General features: G+C 54.2%; 6 protein-coding genes across 7 annotated transcripts; 4 read left to right on the top strand and 2 right to left on the bottom strand.

Annotated features, from left to right (window-relative positions):
• Positions 1–42: 42 nt before the first annotated feature.
• HMPREF1120_04799 (uncharacterized protein) lies at positions 43–8,615 on the bottom strand. Of its 2 annotated transcripts, XM_009158943.1 has the most exons (5): positions 6,833–8,615; positions 1,437–6,577; positions 895–1,371; positions 709–824; positions 43–642 (listed from the first exon to the last, which is right to left on the bottom strand). In XM_009158943.1, exons 1-5 carry the CDS (start codon positions 6,991–6,993, stop codon positions 217–219), a joined length of 6,321 nt encoding a protein of 2,106 aa, XP_009157191.1. In that variant the 5' UTR covers positions 6,994–8,615; the 3' UTR covers positions 43–216. The 2 variants fall into 2 exon arrangements, with proteins under 2 accessions (XP_009157191.1, XP_009157192.1); XM_009158944.1 differs by having other exon boundaries at positions 1,437–8,615.
• On the top strand, positions 7,389–8,402 carry HMPREF1120_04800 (threonine aldolase; the record flags this gene model as incomplete). The annotated part of the gene is made up of 1 exon (XM_009158945.1): positions 7,389–8,402. The coding sequence occupies one exon, from the start codon at positions 7,389–7,391 to the stop codon at positions 8,400–8,402; it is 1,014 nt and encodes a 337-aa protein (XP_009157193.1).
• Positions 8,616–8,811: 196 nt separating the features above from the next.
• Positions 8,812–9,862, top strand: HMPREF1120_04801 (pyrroline-5-carboxylate reductase; the record flags this gene model as incomplete). Its single annotated transcript, XM_009158946.1, has 2 exons — positions 8,812–8,872; positions 8,931–9,862. 2 exons carry the CDS (start codon positions 8,812–8,814, stop codon positions 9,860–9,862), a joined length of 993 nt encoding a protein of 330 aa, XP_009157194.1.
• Positions 9,863–10,141: 279 nt separating this feature from the next.
• On the top strand, positions 10,142–11,478 carry HMPREF1120_04802 (uncharacterized protein; the record flags this gene model as incomplete). Its single annotated transcript, XM_009158947.1, has 3 exons — positions 10,142–10,471; positions 10,559–10,723; positions 10,810–11,478. The coding sequence occupies 3 exons, from the start codon at positions 10,142–10,144 to the stop codon at positions 11,476–11,478; spliced, it is 1,164 nt and encodes a 387-aa protein (XP_009157195.1).
• A 644-nt stretch (positions 11,479–12,122) lies between these two features.
• On the top strand, positions 12,123–14,429 carry HMPREF1120_04803 (uncharacterized protein). The gene has a single exon (XM_009158948.1). The coding sequence runs from the start codon at positions 12,382–12,384 to the stop codon at positions 13,990–13,992; it is 1,611 nt and encodes a 536-aa protein (XP_009157196.1). The 5' UTR covers positions 12,123–12,381; the 3' UTR covers positions 13,993–14,429.
• Positions 14,430–14,518: 89 nt separating this feature from the next.
• Positions 14,519–16,549, bottom strand: HMPREF1120_04804 (cytochrome P450 monooxygenase; the record flags this gene model as incomplete). The annotated part of the gene is made up of 6 exons (XM_009158949.1): positions 14,519–15,177; positions 15,242–15,604; positions 15,663–15,923; positions 15,989–16,048; positions 16,112–16,262; positions 16,313–16,549. The coding sequence occupies 6 exons, from the start codon at positions 16,547–16,549 to the stop codon at positions 14,519–14,521; spliced, it is 1,731 nt and encodes a 576-aa protein (XP_009157197.1).
• Between the last annotated feature and the right edge of the window lie 242 nt (positions 16,550–16,791).

Below are 16,791 nucleotides of genomic sequence, written 5' to 3' on the forward strand. Positions count from 1 at the left end.
TGTAAAGAGCAGTGCCTCCATGATGATTGGATACTAAGTAGACGATTGAGAAAGCGGAATATGATTGGCTACCCTGCGAAGCTACAGCCGAATGCCGTGTATCTGATCAATGCAATCGGCATTGCACTTGGACAAAAACCAGACGTGTGCTATATTACCCAGGTACGCCTCGAAACCTTGCATGTCCCGGTGCAATCGCTTCCACAATGCCTTTGATCATCCTCGGAGGAGGTCTTCCTCTTTCAGCAGCTTTTCGAGGACAGGCGATTTGGTCAAACTTAGAACCCTTGCAATATACTCCGCGTCCAAGCTGAAGGGTCGTGCGGTGAGGTTGGGGACATAGCGGCCCACCATGCGTTCTGGCACCATATCCTCCGACCGAAGCTTGCTGTACAGGTACTCTCGGAAGGCGTCGACTCCAGGTTTCAGGAAGCTTGAGTGGAACGGCACGTCTATGCCTGAAAGTGGGATAGTCGCGGCTCCTCTGGTCTGAATCTCGGAGCAGGAGTCGGTCCCCATTGTCCGTACGACACCTCTGACCATTATCGCGATAGCACGGTCATCGCTGACGCCTGTTGTACCTCGGCCTTTCTGGGCATGGAGGGTGTCAAGAGTTGTGCGCAGACAACTAAGCGCCAGGTTCTGCAAGGCAATGAAATCAATATCGGATAATCAAGCTCTCGGAGGGATACTGCAAAGCAAACTTACCTCTCCTGCACACACGTATTGCGAGCCCTTGACATTGTAGTTCACAATCTCGAGGAGCTTGCCTGTTTCTGCACTGATGACGCGTACCACGTTCTTGAGATCTGCTTCTGTAAGTGCTATTGCTTGGTGGTCAGCCTGTGTCCCTTCTCATACGCATGAATGGAACAAATTGCGACAAACACTCACGCATAGATAGCCGGCTCGGGTTCACCGCACACATGCCGTAAGGGGAGCGGCCAAGCTGGTCCCTTTCCACAGCCAATTGCATGACGAGTCCACGGTAGAAGACCACTGACATAAGGTTCTCCAGTGTCAGAAGCTTGCCGATAGAAGAGATGGCGGCATACTCCCCGAGCGAGTGGCCGCAGAATGTCGTGTGAAGTGGCAGGATGCCTTTGGCTTCCAAATCCTCATATGCCGAAAGCTCCATCAAAGTCAACGCGGGTTGCGTGAATTGTGTTGCGTGGAGCAATCCGCCTTCGGCATGAAAGACGTGTGAAGGCGTCGTCTCGTTGATGGATCCAAATATGGGCGCTTCGCCCGTACCGGGGTTGTTATATTTGAGTGATCGGTAATTGTCCCTAACGCGGCGGCCTTTGGCACCACCAAAATGGACCTCTAGTCTCGTAGGGTTGTGCTTCACGATGTCCGAAATGCGGAACCCTGGGCAGCGATTAGTACTAGCCTCACATAGTTACAGAAGGGGACGGTCAGACGGGAGAACTCACCATAGGTCTCGAGGAAATGAACATCGGCCCGATCCCATAATCGGCGCGCAACATCACTCTTGTCTCGCAGTTCCAGACCCATACCGACTTGCTGACTTCCTTGCCCAGTGAAGAGAATGGCAGTACGAGGGTTCTCTATCTCGGCCTCTCCCTCGACGGCAATAAGAGAAGTGCGCAAGTTTCTGGCCTGAAACTCAAAGATCCTCCGACCTCGTACCATGCCCACATGTCGAATGGTGACATGGAGCTCGTCGCCTGGCAAAACCATGTTGACAAATTTCACGCGGAAGGAACGGAACTGGTCCTTGTCATTCCTGCAGATCCGATTCTCAATCGCAGCTCTAACTCGAGCACTTGTATTCATGCCGTGGGTGATGGTTCCGGGAAGAAGAGCATACGAGGCGATGGCGGGGGACAAGTGGATGGGATTCAGATCTCCAGATGCTCGAGCGTAATCCGCATTGTCTGCGGGAGCAAAGCAGGTAATGCCCTCAGATGAGATGATTAGAGGGGCTTCAAAGTATTTCCGCTCCGTGGTTGGCTGACCGTAGCGTGCCAGGTATGACTGCACAATGCATTCCGGGGATGGTGAGGTCCACATAACGTCCGCACAGTGTTTCCAGACTCCGTGCTGCCCCTTGCGGCTTACACTGCCCTTGGTAGTCGTCAGGCACGTTTTCCCATCGTCGGAGAAGGTTCGAAGAGAACTGGAACGGACCATGAGATCCGCCCCCAGAAGATTAGCGGAAGGCTCAGTCAGATGAAACCAAGGTCTTGATGATAGGACTGCCAGATCCTTAGACCCGGGCAGACTAACCCGCATCGCTAGATTCTCAGTTTCGTCGAAGGAATGCTGGGGTGCCACCTTGTATCCACGGTATAAGAACTGGCTGATGATTCGAATGATTGGGACATCCTCACGTCGTATTTCTGCATGAACCTCTACCAAGGCCCCTGCGTCTTGCTGCACAAACCGAGTGACGCGAGAGTTGGTGACGAGAACATCGCCTTCCCGGAGGCCTTTCGCGCCATCCTCTAGACGGAACTCATTGCCGAGGTGCACCAAGTTCAGCAAATCGGCGTCCACCGAGAATAGCGGCTTCATCAGGGCTTTCCAGGCCACGACGACGGCAAAGTCAAGAGGTACCCTGCCGACACCAGAAGTGATATTCTGATCTGCAGTGGCCTTGACAAAGGCTCTGACATGCTCCTCAGTCACGTAGTATTTCTCCTCAAAGCGGGTGTCTCTGAGACTGGTGGTGGCCGTTTTATGAGCCTCGCCCGAGCCGAACCAGATTCGCCGATAAAATTCTTGTACCTGCTCTACCGGGTGTGATGTAATGTCTTGAAGAGGCGTGAGGAGATCTTTGGAAGTTCGGAATTGCTGGACCAGAGAAGCGTCATTGCCGTCCGCTGTAATGGGAGCTTCTAGACGCATCGCGATCAACTGCCTGTCAACCAGCTGAAGCTCCGCTAGCTTCTCTTGGAGATTAACCGAGGACCCCCGGTATAGCGATATGCGTTCGATACTGCCCGAATGAATCTCAGCGGTCACACCTGGAGTTGGCCGGAAGACGCTTCGAATCGGATTATGGCATAGTTGTCTCTCCCGGACAACATTGAGAGTCTGGAGAGCGACCCGGGCCCACGAGGCATGTCCGGCAAGCCTGGTGTACCATAGATCATCGCCGCCTTCGCTTAGAAAGCCGTCGTCATCGCAAGAAAGGAGCTCTATCTGGTCCTCCAACAAGCTTGGGTTGGGAAATGTAATTGCAGGATCTGTGACTTCGTCCAGAGAGTGGGAGATGGACTGAACCGCTCCAGCAAGCAGAGAACTCCACTCCTCATGTATTTCATCGAGAAGCTCCTTAATGCCCTGATCGGTTCGAGATGGATATCGTGCAGCCACAGGCCCTTGCAAGATACAGGTCCTTCCAACGTCGCGGTCGACGACAGCCTCCACATCTTCCGACTGCCAAAGGGAGTCCTTCTTGAAGTAGTACTCAAAGTGCTCGTCGAGAGCAATGATGAATGGTACTGGTTTGATGTAGGACCTCCTACAAAAGGAGGTGAAGGTCGCCTGGTCCGGGAAGCTGAGGAGCTGCTCATCTGCCTGAGGATATACTGTAGAAACAGTGCGCTTGAGATCGATTAAAGTCTCATGCTGTTCGCATTCTCGGGAGAGAGGCGAGCTAACTGGAGATGATGCAAAGCAGCGGTCAAGGTGGGTCAGCCAATCTTGCATCAATGTCTTGTATGACGGATCAATCCATCGTTGTGAGCTGGCAAGATATGTCAGTTCCAAGAGTCTGGACACTACCTGAGTGTAGGTCATATCCGCCAGCTCGGCGGCGTCGTTTCCATCCGTTCGTGCAAACCACACCTTCTGAAAGTCGGCGTTCAGCCTTGAGATCACATAGTGGCGTTTTCGAAGTAGAGTTTGAAGTCGTTTCTTCTTGTCAGGGATGCTGAAAATGGTCTTGTCGAGTTCCGCCCAAAGCTGGACGCCTCTTGTTGCGATCTTGTGAATGGGCTCTCCCATCTCCGAGGTAACCGTCATCACACCACCTGCACATCCGGCGTACGTGCCTTCCCAGTCGCGGTCACTTACGCCGGGGATATCCGTGATCAAGGCCTTCGCCTCGGCGCTGGTCCTGGCCTCCTTTGCAACCATGACTCGACTGCCTAGGAGGATACCATCAAATGGCATAGGAGCAGCCCCATACTTAAGCGACCATTGGCCAGACAGGTAGGGATACGATGACTGGGCATCTCCGAAGCCACTACCGGCGACCAAGATGACGTTTGGACATCGCCGAATCTTTGCATAACACTCAAGCATCGGATGGTGAAAATCCTCAAAAGAATGGTGGCCGCCGGCTCGACCGCCGGTCCACTGTAGGATAACAGGAAAGTTCGGCTGTGATCTCGCAATCTCGAGGACCTGATTGATTGCCGAGACGGATCCGGGTTTGAAAGATATATGGGAGAGCCCGAGTTCGTTGATGTATGTATTTGCCACTTCCAAAGAAGGCACGCCGGCACCTATTGTTAGTCCGTGGATAGGCAGACGTTTACCCCGGAGCTCTCTGATCAAGTTGATTTGCCATTTGAGTGAACGAGGGGCAGCATAAATGACGTTGCATGTGATGCCCTTGCCAACCGGTAGCCTCGCGACAATATTACGGATTGTGTTTTCCATCATCTCGGGCTTGTGGAAGCCGCCGCAAGCAAGCTCGATGTGGTATCCGGCACTGATCGTGGCAAGGACCAGATCCGGGGCGCACGTGGTTGGAGTCATGCCAGCTACCATGATGGGCGGCGCCTTAAGAAGCGTGCTGAGCTTTGTCTGGACTAGCTTGCGTCCGCTTTCATCCCGGATCAGTCTTGGACTGTACTCTTCTTTCCAGTTTCTCCCTTTAGGCAGCTCACAGCAAGTGAACAGTTCGACCCTTCCGCCAAGGTCGGACACATCCTGTGCATTGAGAGACTCAAAGATAATAGTTCTGACGCCCCGGCCAACTGTGATCCTCTCCGAGAGGGCTCCAGCGCCCTCTGTGGATTTGCCGGGACCGAAGTCGATAACGTGCGTTGCATCGAGGAATGGCGTTGAAGCGGGCCAATCAAGTCGCTCGGCCATAACCAGCTCGACCAGACGCGGAATCAGGTTTGTAGCGCTGGAATGTCGTAAATCTTCCCCGGTCGATGTATCGTACACGGGTATTGTGAGGCTGCCGGGCTTCCACTCCAAGTCATCCAGGTCGAGGCTTGTGCATCGCATCGCTGCTGATTGAAGGTACGTCGTATGGAATGGTGCTGATACAGGCAAGTACCCCAATTTGACCCTCCTATGTCGCTGGCTGAACGGGATTCGAGATTCATCGCTGTCAGCCGGGGTTGTGGAACGAATGAATCTGACCAAGCCCTGCAGTGATGACGGCGGTCCTCCGATTACGAAATGCCTGGGGCCATTCACCAGGGCGATCTCCACTCTCTCGCCAACAGGTAATGAAGCGTTGGCCTCAGCCACCATTGATTCTATGGCGGCTAGATTTGTTCCCCTGGCACCGAGCAGAAAACTCGGGGTGCCTTCACCGTGCTCCTCTGCATACTTCCGCACTTCTGGAGGTAGATAGGCTTGTGGGCGGGATCCCTGGCTTTTGCACCCGATGCTCACGAGAATTCTCATCGCGTCCAAGGCCAATTCTTCGAAGGATTCCCAACTGCTGGCTTGAGAGACCACCGCCGCCGTGATCACGCCCTGGGAGTGGCCGGCCAGGCCTCTGAATATCGTTTTCATCTCTGTGAAGCCTAAAATATAGGCAGCGATGCGGTAATTTGCCAGTTGAAGCAATCCAATAAGCGGACAGCTCACCGGAGGGGAGCGAGTGTATTCCAAATCTGGATGGCTGTCTGCATCCCGGATCCAACGAATTATGTCAAGGCCGTTGGGGTAGTTGTTGCAGAAGTGATGGCCGGAAGTCAATACCGACAGGTAGTTTGATACCCTAGAGAGGAAATTACCGAGCAACGGGCGATAGACGGAATACAGTTGTTGTAGTTCCAGTAAGGGCCCGCTCGTGCCCTGTCCACCGAAAACAGCATAAACATGGGCGACATTTGTCCGGGAGGCGCGCAAAAGTGAAGGTGTGGGCGAGCTCGTTGGCCTGCCGAGGAGTTCAGAGGCTCTGTAGAAGGAGAGTATCGTGGCATTGAAGCAGCCCTCTGGGAGCTCCGAGTGGTGGAGAACAAAGGAATGGATATCATCTTCGCCAATGGCACATAGAAAAGCGTCAAATACGGAGCTCAGGATGCTGAAAGTAGCGCCGGCCTTGTTTTGAGACGCTCTCCCTTCGACGAGGCGGCCAACATAATCCAGAAACCTGGTCAGAAGCTCATCGGTGCTGGCGTTGGTGCTGAGAACCGGCCAGCCATCAGGCAGTTGCTCTTGGTGCGTGCGCATAGATTCTTCCCAAAGGGCACAGGCATATTGCGCCAGGTGTTCCTCGACACGGAGCTGCAAACATGTCGGACCGTACTTCAGCAATTGAACCGAAGGTTTGGAATAACTGGTCGATGGTGAGCTCGAATGAGACCGCGACTCTGCCGAAAGTTGCCCGACGTTGGGTGTATCTGAGCCACTATCGATGATGCTTTCGTCAATCTCGGTCTCGACAATGAGAGCGGTGTGTTTGATCACATCGTCGAGTCGACCACGCTTGCCAAAGTCCTGTTGGAACAGAGGCAAGTGTTCATCGACCAAAGCCATGGCGCTATCAGGTCATCTGTTCTATGCTGGGCTGGGAAACGGAGGACGAGGCTGAAGACAGCACAACAACCCTCGACAATGGAGACGGAGGTGCCCGCCGCGACAAAGCCATAGTGCGAGTACTTACAATTCCTCCCGAGACGGGTTCAACTCACTCTCATTGAGGTTGGAGCGTGTTGGGGGTGAGGCGGCTCCAGACTCGGTACAAGATGTGACAAATGTGGGCCCAGTCAGCGAGCCACGTTGGTGGTGCCACCACCGTCCACCAGCGTTGATACTTGAAGACATGCCAACCAATACGCACTCCGCGAATACAAGACTGCAGGTGTTTACGAGACGGCGGCAGAGCGGGCTCCCGCCTTCCTCACTGTCGTCTGGGTCAGTTCAAAGTCTCACCCAAGCTGGCCTCACAACAGCCCATGACGGGGCTTGTTTCTCACAATACAGCGGTCACCTCGGCCAAAATTGGCATACGCCAGCTGGACTCTAGATTGCGTTCTGGCCGCGATGGCTGACAAGGAGGAGCATCCAACCTGGGGGAAGTGTGGACAGGCTCAGTTCGATTTTCGAAGTAGTGATCCCCGAAAGCATTGTCGTTGAAGACATGGCACTTACTGACCCTGACAGCGGACTCGCACACGACTCCTACGGTAGAAATGTTGCAGGCCTTAAGTCAGGCGACAATGGACGACGATGTCTTCCGGGAGGACAGCACTACCAAACAGTTCGAGGCCGACATGGCAGCGATGGCTGGTCACGAAGACGGGTGCATCGCGGTGTCCGGCACCATGGCCAACCAGATTGCGATGCTGGTGCTCTTTCAACAGCCCCCATACTCGTTGTTGACTGACAGCCGTGCGCACATTGTGCATTTTGAAGGTGGCGGCACCTCATTCCTGACAGGAGCGTCGGTGCAGGTTGTGAAGCCCTCAAACAACCGCTACCTCACGTTGGAGGATATCCAATGCAAAGCCATCTTGTCGGACGACATACAAAAGGCGCCGACCAAGGTCATTTCGCTGGAGTGCACGGCGCACGGCGCCATCACGCCGGTCAGCGAGTTCCGGCGCATTGCTGAATGGGCACGCAGGCGCGGTATCCGCCTACACCTGGACGGTGCTAGGCTTTTCGAGGCTGTTGCCGCGAACGCTGGCAGTCTGCGTGACTATTGTTCCCTATTCGACACAGTCTACCTGGACTTTGCTAAAAATCTTGGTGCGCCCATAGGCACGATGCTGCTGGGGTCGTCCACCTTGATCCGCCGCGCCCGTCACGTCCGCAAGGTCCTCGGAGGCGGCGTGCGTATGACAGGGATGATCTCTTCCGTCTCACGTGCGGCCGTGGAAGCCAACTTTGGCTGGGATGGCCGCGGCAGCAAGGCACATCAGTTACGGCTCTCGCATCGGTGGGCGCGCATGCTGGGTGAAGCGTGGCAGCGATATGGAGGCCGATTGACACGGCCGGTTGAGACGAATATTGTATGGTTGGATATCAAGCGAGCAGGCTACAACGCCGCCACATGGGAGCGACTTGGGCGTAAGAAGGGAGTGAAGCTCGATGGGCCGCGTGTCGTTGTGCACCATCAGAACAGCGACGAGGCTCTGCAACGGATGTTGGAGCTCTTCCGAGAGTGCTTGTCACCGTCCGCGGCAGTCAGCACCGGCCCAGCCACTCCCGCAGCCCAACCGATGTTGTAGAGCTTGAAGCCAAGGTAGCAGACAGAGGGCGGAGTGCGGGTGGTGCCATAGATTGCCGCCGGCCGCGCCCGCTGGTTGACTACAATTGGAGAGATATACTACTTCAGGTAACGAATAAAGAAATGAATAGGCCCATTCGCGCATCGAGCGGTGGAGCCACGGCAGTGTCGAACAACTCAAAGATAACGACGTGGATTTGATGGCGGAGAGCGGAAGTTGAAGTTGAAGTTGGTTTGTGGTGCGAATTTGACCCAGCCGTGGGCTTACATAATCGTCTCAAAGAGGAAGGCTGGGCGGTTATAGCAAAGGCATGCGCTGCCCCTGGACACCCTTCTCGAACCCCCTCGACCCAACCTTTTTTCAGCTATTAGCAATCCCGCACATCCCATCTACTGTATCTTGAGATACGATGTCCACAATCCCTAATGAGCTCCAACAGAAGAAGGCAACTCTTCTGATCATCGGCGGCGGTAGGTCTCCTGTCTATGTTTCAATCTCTACAACCCCGCTGATTCCACCTTCGTCTAGGCCGACTGGGTACCGCTGTTCTCCAGGGTCTGTTGTCCAACCCAGACACTGCAGGCCTGCTTTCGCGCATAGTGGTCGCGGTAAGATCTGAAGGCACGCAAAATCGATTGCAACGACTGCTTCGCTCCTCTCTAAGCAGCAGGTGCGTGGATGACAGCCAGGTGCGGACGAGCGTCATCCTGTCAGACTCAACACCAGCAGCGATTGAGCATGCCGACATAATCTTCCTGGCATGCGGCCATAATGACTGCGAACAGTCACTAGCCAGGCAGTCCATTAAGGACGCATTCCGGCGAAGGCTTGGAAAGCAGACAATCGTCAGCTTTATGGGCGGCGTGACGATTGACACACTCAGGCATATCCTATTCACCGAAAAAGGACAACCGCCTCTGCAGACAGAAACGGCTTGCTGCATATTACGTGCTCTGCCGAATGTAGCAGCTAAGTTCAACCAATCCATCACAGCTGTCGCACGCGTCTCGGAGAGTTCCGCAGCCGAGAGAAGCAAAGATATCCACGAATCGAGAACAGAGACCATCTTGCGCCTTTTCGGGACCGTGATATGGACAGCAGAGCAGGATATCAACGCTGCTGGCGCACTCTGCGCCTCGTCTCTTGCTTACTACGCAACTATAATTGAGGCCGTGGCCGAAGGCGGCAGAGGCCAGAACAGCGCGATCAGCCGCGAGACCGCACTCCAGCTGAGCGCGCAGGCGGCCAAAGGGGCGGCTCGGTTGATCGAGGCCGGAGAGACGCCTGAACAGATCCGAGCAGCCATTGTCAGCCCTGGAGGCTCCACTGCCCGGGGAATCCAAGCCATGAAAGACAGGCAAATTGCACCACTCCTCCGTGAGGCCATTTTCGAAACATCTGGGGCAGCCGACGATCTTTCGACGAACGCAGTTAGATCAAGCTCAGAAACAAGCCATTAAGTCATGTTAATTCCCAGTGTTGCATGCCTCTCCTTGAGCATGTTTCGAGGGGTTGCGTCTGCTCCGATGTCGTCCCGTTACGTGATCCACCGGAGGGGGTCTCGAGTGGTCCCACCCACATTGGGAAGGCTGAAGTGGCCCGACCTTTCGGTCTCCTCGAACCATACCCGGCCAGGCAAGGCTACACACCAATAAATATATCCGACTTCAGATTCCAAGGCACAATAGCGCCAGACGAGCGGTTTCTTGCAGGCTATTTCGTTGTTATCTTATCTCAAGATGGAGTTCATATCCGGGCTGAACGCATGCGCCTCCAACCCAGTCTTTCCCCAGCTGTCATCCTCCATCATGCCTCACTTTCCAGAAGCCGCCTCTTTGGCGATGAAGATGCCGTCGCCGGCATTCCATACAAAAACACCGACGCCGTCGCTGCCCCCTCCGACCCGGCCCAACGGGTCGCTCGTCGACTTCAGTAAATACACTTCGCCAGACCCCTTGGAACGTGCAGAATGCCGAAGGCAGCTTTTGAGATGTCTCACAGACGATGGCTTCGCTCGTGTGATCAACTGCGGCATTTCCAACGATATGGTTGACGAGATCTTCCGGAGAGTAAGTGCAAAACAGAATACACACTTCCCGCGGCAGTAAGCCTCGCGCAGCAAAAGCAATGACTAACCAGCGACGAATCGTCTTCAGAGTGAGGAATTCTTCCGGCTAGACCCGAAATCAAAACTGGCCATCGCCAACCCTCGAGGCCCGACGCCGCAACGAGGGTACAGTCACGTTGGCGCCGAGAATTCATCATCGTTGTACGGCAAACTGGTGGGCGACACCTCGAATGCCCACCGGTCCGATGCTAGGGTAAGCAAGAGTGAGCGTGAGAGGGCCACTACCCTTGATTGTCCCATGGCGCACAGATACCAGACCACTGACAATGTTATGTATAGGAGCATTTTGACCAAGGTTCAGAGGCGGACGCCGATTTCCCCAACCGGTGGCCCGCCGAGGCGGAGCTGCCTGGATTCCGCCAGTTCATGCAAGACTATTACAAAGCCAGCGAGCAAGTGTGCATGCAGCTTTTCAAAGCATTGGAAGAAGCCCTGAATCTCCAACCGGGCACCTTCTGCTCGCAGGTGGGCGATGCCAGTGAATTGCGTCTTCTGCACTACCCCAAGATCAGTCTTCAAGAGATCCGCTCGGGCAAGGTCAGCCGGATCTGGCCACACTTCGACCTGGGTCTCCTGACGATGCTGTGGGCTCGTGGTGCGACTGGGCTGGAGTTTGAGCGGCGGCGCAGGAATGCTTCTGATGATGCTTTTGTTCCCGTCTCGCCGCAGGCGCCGTGTGAATTGATCCTGAGCACCTGTGAGACGTTCCAACGCTGGACCAATGACACCATCCCCGCGGCGTTACATCAAGTCACCATTCCGCGTCATCTCAGGGATGCCGAGGAGGGCTTTCTTGACGAGCGGTATTCGGTCGCTTTCTTCTGCAAAGCCGACCGAAACGCCCTGGTCGGCTCCTTGGAGCCTTTTGTTGACCCCGTCGAAGGGCCACGTTATCCGCCTGTAACCGCCCTGGAGTATCACCAAAATCGTCTCAAGGATGCTTACTAGACTGTCTACTAGCGCATATATCATTTATTAATGGCATTGGAGGAGTCTTATTGTCGCTGGCACATGTGTTGTTGTCCTGATCCTCCTGACCATGATGCCCTCGTGGACACACGTAAGGCTAAGGACGACCCGGTACAGATGCCTCCAGTCCACTTCAATACTCACTGGCACGGGAATCCATCTCGGCGACTGTCCAGGTCGAGCAAAGGAGTCCGTGCCCGCCGTCAATGGTCTCGAGGACTGTTCGTGTTGCAACGCTGACGTATTGGCTAAATGGGCATGCGACGCAATTCAGGATTGTTAGATTATGCGTGCCATTCATGCAATTCTCAACAAAATGCTTCCTGGTCCCCGAACTCCCATCGCATTTCTCGAACCTTTCTACTCATGGGGCTTAGGGCTTCCGAAGCAAAGGAAGATAGAGTATACCAAGCAATATCGAACGGGGATGATCTGAAACCAATCGCTTTCCCCACACGCATGAAGCTATGAATCTCCTTTCCTCCAATAGCAGTGAACGTTTCACTCAATTAACTTCCCAGTGTGGAAATGGGGCCGCAGCCCCGCTAACGGCGAAGACAATCTATATACTAGCACCATCCTATGGGTCCACCTCCCAGTGGTGCCACTTCAGCAGTCGAAGACCCTGGGACCATGGTAAAAGAAAAAGCCATTATTATGTAACGACGATATAGCGAGGGAGAGCGCGGGGTGACCATGCCCCAGCCCTGCCCGACGGGATTTTGTTAATTCGTGTGTTATAACAGGGTTCGCCGATCCCCCACAAACCTGAACCAGGCGCTTTATTATTGTAAAGTCGGGAACACCGTCCGTCTCCAACCAAACCGAGAACCCGACCACAAAGGAATATCTCGAGATTCCTGGTCGTGGTGAATATCTTGAATGGAGACATGCACATGGCAGGACAACCCTAAGGACAAGGACATGGACCAATGGCACCCAACAGCAGCAGGACATTACGAACGGAAGGCCAGCCTAACTGAGCGCTGGATGGCGCACAACTGCTCCTTAGGCCAGCAGGCCTCTAGAAATGGCAGCAGCCGAGGAGGTCGCCACCACTGGACTCTCTCGCTGGTTCTGAAGCTGGGGATGACGATACAAGAAACCCAAAACCAAAACCAAACGCAATGCCCCAGCCCGGGGTTGTTCGAGGAGCAACTCGTTCCCCAGCTACGGCGGGCATGGCAGGACCTGCGCCGTCAACACCCTTCAATGGCGAGCACGCTCAACACCACACGGTACGTATGGGAGTACCACCCGACAACGGACAAGGGAGAAGAAGAAAAATGGCTCCGGATGACGTTCGTGGTGGTCCCCTTCCAGATCGAGGCGGCAACTTTGGCCACGCAGTTGGTGGCGCCACCGCGGCCGACATTACATGTTCTGCCTAGGAGTCAGGAGCTGCTTTTGCAGAGTCCGCATAGTTCCGTTGATGGTGCGGGACTGATCATAATGGCTCATTTGTTGTTGTCGACGGTAACATCCCCGAGGGACCCGGGGGCACCTTTTGGCTCCTATCCATCTGTCGACAACAGCTTGAACCTAAAAGAGAGTGAGAGCGAGTGTTGTAACCTGGCCCCGCCGTTCCGAACAATGGTCCAAGCCGGCCCATTCACAGACATGCAAAGCCAAGCTGCCAACGCGGAGCTGAAGCGCTATCTCGATGCGTTTCCCGGCATGACGCTGCCCACGAAAATCCCAAAACCAAAAACGCGCGACGGTACGGTCAGGCCGGGCAAAACGAAACGAAAGTGTCATGTTTTTGACGAGTGTGAGACGTCAGCTATTGCCGATGCGTGTCGGAGAAAAGGGCTGACTGTGACACATGCGGTTCATGCATCCATTGCTTGTGCCATGGCGAGACTTAAGTCGAATCCGGCGGCTCCGAATGTTTATACTGGTGCCTTGTCGTTTGATGGGAGGAGGATCTATGGAACTGCTACGGCAGAAGAAGACGATAGAGATTGGCAACTCCCAGCGTCCCTGTGCACCACCGCCTGGCTCCCCTCGATTCATGTCTCCGACTTTGATTGTACTGCGGACCAATTCAAACGCGCCTACGCATGGCATACCAATAACAACACCAACACCAACGGCAACAGCACCGACAATTTCCACACCCACACCCGCCCAGAAAAACGCGACCAATACAACATCGTCGAACTTATGATCAAAAACATCCTCCCCCAAGTATCCTCGACGACCGGCGCAACTTCCGTATCCATGGCCTCGGCCAACTTATCCTCCTTGGGCGTCGTCGAACGGACCTTGCAGCGAAAGTATGGTCATCTCGAGGTTCTCGAATACGCTCAACTGTGCGAGGTTCTCACGGCCTCGGTTTGCATGTACCTCCATACATGGCGGGATCAAATGGTCCTGTCGACTATGTATAATGAGGCTTATTATGATGCTGAGTTTGTTGATTTGTTGGTGGAGACTGTTTTGGACATTTTGAGGCAGGGGTTGGGGTTGGGGGTGAATGCGGATGCGTAGCGTGCAATCTGTTAGGTGACTAAGGTAGGTACTTGGGTGGTATAGGATTGGTATGTTCCGAGTTCTGCTTGTTGCGCCATGTGCCAGGGCATCCACTACAATGAAGCGGACTTGAGTTTGGACCAGAGCCTTCTGAAAGTGCAAAGGCATCTATCACATTCGTAGGACAGGACACTTGGCTGCCAGTCTAGTTTGCTCGCCAGTGAAGTTGGCTTAGTCATCTCAGGGGTTCTCAGCCTCGTCACGTGGCGAGGACTGATTCTATGGTGCCCTCTGTCTCCCAGTATTGCGTACTAGTTTTTAACATGACCACCACAGCTATACAAAAGTCATGTTGAATGGCTGATTGGCGCACCGAGACTAGTTGGTGACTTTGTGATTCAAACCTGCTTCAACTGTTTCATTCTAGATACTATTATTCCCAAGTTGCTATTTCCCCAGCACAACAAGTGTGCGAGTCTCGATCCCGTACATGACCAATCAACATAATTCCATCTTGTCCGGTGCGTATTGAAAAGACGCTGGTTCAAGCCGCGACGGGCTCTCTGAAACGGAATTCGAGCATAGGCCCGTTTCGGCAGCCAATCAGGTGGTCCTGCATCTGGTATTCAAACAGCCGGTGGCGGCCGTACTCGGCATCTGGGTTGCCTTCACCCAGTCTGGCCTCTTGACAATGAGCGGTTCGGAAATCGACCATGGTAAACAAACTGGCGAAAAACAACATGAGCTCGTTCATGGCCAGCGCCTTGCCGATGCAGCCGCGCATGCCGATCGAAAACGGATTGTACGCCGCACGTGCAGGCGAAGTGCTGTCCGGAGAGTCCTTTGCGGCCAGCCACCGCTCCGGCTTGAACTCAAAAGGCTCCTCGTAATAGTTCGGGTTGTGGTGAATGCTGTATATTCCCGTGCCGACCTCTACACCCGATGGCAGGAACTCGCCGTCGATGTTGTGGCCAGCTCCGATCACTTCTCGCCAAAGGGCGCTGCCAACGGGAGGGGACATTCGGAGGGCTTCGGTAATGCACGCTTTCATGTATTCACATGAGTTGAGCTTGGGCCCAAGCTTGACCTCGCTTGCATCCTTGAAAACCGATCGGACTTCTTCGGCCACGCGAGCGTAGCAATCGGGGTATCGACTGAGATAGAACATGGTAACGGAGATGGATGTGGCTGTGGTATCGGAGCCTGAAACCAAGAACAAAAATAGTCAGCAATGTATCAGGGCGAATGAGGCTGGGGCACCACCAACCTGCAACGATCAAGTTCACACTCTCGGCGCTGAGTTGCGACATGTCCAGCTTCGAGCCCGTAATGGGATCCTTGGCCTTGAGTAGAATCGAAAACGCGTCTCCCGTGATGTTCTCCGCCGCCATCCGGTCTTTCATCAACTTGTACACAAACCGGAGGAACAACTTGCGGCAGATCATGGCTTCTTTGAAGAAGGGCCGGTCGAGTTTGCCCCACGCCAACTGGGGATCCTGCGAAAGCACGCCTGTGCGAACGTTGAGGCCTGCAATGGTTGGCACAATGTATCTGTGCTCCTCGCTCGTCTGCAGATTATACGACATGCCGTAGATAAGCGATGTCATAACATCGAATGCAAAGTTACCAGCTGGGTTTCAATCAGTCAGTGGGCTTCTTCTGGCCTTGTCGGGGTGTTCACTTCGTACCTAGGTCTGACATATTTTGTGGAGTCGTCCATTCCTTGCCCGGCGTCTTGTTTTCGAGTAGGACGTCTTCGAACTGAGAAATACATTCCAGAATTCTAGGCTCGTAACTCCGTAGAGCAGCATCTGAGAAACCATGAGCCACGATCCGTCGCTTACGCTCGTGCACTGCTCTGTTGATTTCGGTAAAGGTGTTGGGTACCCGATGGACCATGCTGTTGTAGCCGGCGGACTTTTGGATCTGTTTAGTGCTACCGTAGATATCTGGAGGTGACTATCAATTTTTCTGGTCTCTCTGAGTTGGCTTCAGCGACTCATGATCACCATACCTTTCAGCCCGTCCGCAGTGTTGACAAGCAGCCTATTCGGACCGTAACGGACGTAGTCGCCTGGATAAGAGAATCAGTCTGGCTGAACACGGGAGGAAGATGAATCCAAGATTCTGGACCTACCATATTTCTCGTGGCAGTGCCACATGTCAATATGCAGATCTCCTCTCCAAGCATGCCAAGCACCGTATAAAGTGCTGACCTTGGCCCAAAAAGGGCCGGGGTATTTCGCCAAAGGATGGAAAAATATTCTGTACACCGCCAAAGAGAGTAGCTGGAGATTGAGTGAGTTGCTGACGGCCATATGAATGGATTATGGCTTACATAGGCGATGCCAGTCGAAAGAATGATAGAAGCGAGCAAAGTCGCTCGGCCGGCCAGGTAGGACCAGTCGACGCTCGCCAGGGCCTTTCCCACAGCGCCAGCAGTATCAATGACCACGATAGGAACCCATGATAGTCCCTTTTCGGTTGAGAAAAGCGTGGCGTTCCCGGAGCCTCCCAACCATGTCGGCGCCGAAGTCAGCAGTGACCCTGGCAGAGATGAAGTGAGATTGGCCATGGTCGTGTAGGTGCAAACCGGTCGCGATGGTGGGCGTAACGTCTGGAATGCGTGCGGATCTCGAATACTATTTCGATGCGCCGTGAATCTACACCCATGGCCTTGGTTGGGTGTGAGTTGTATCTTGTTGAGTGTTGGTTGAGTGGACTTGGACTGGGGTGGTGCCACCTGTGGGTTGAGCACTGGGCCCACCCAGAGACCGCACGGTATGGAGGCAAGACAAAACAGTCTTCAATCTTTGG

Source organism: Exophiala dermatitidis (assembly GCF_000230625.1).
Source record: "Exophiala dermatitidis NIH/UT8656 unplaced genomic scaffold supercont1.4, whole genome shotgun sequence".
NCBI classification, from domain to species: domain Eukaryota; kingdom Fungi; phylum Ascomycota; class Eurotiomycetes; order Chaetothyriales; family Herpotrichiellaceae; genus Exophiala; species Exophiala dermatitidis.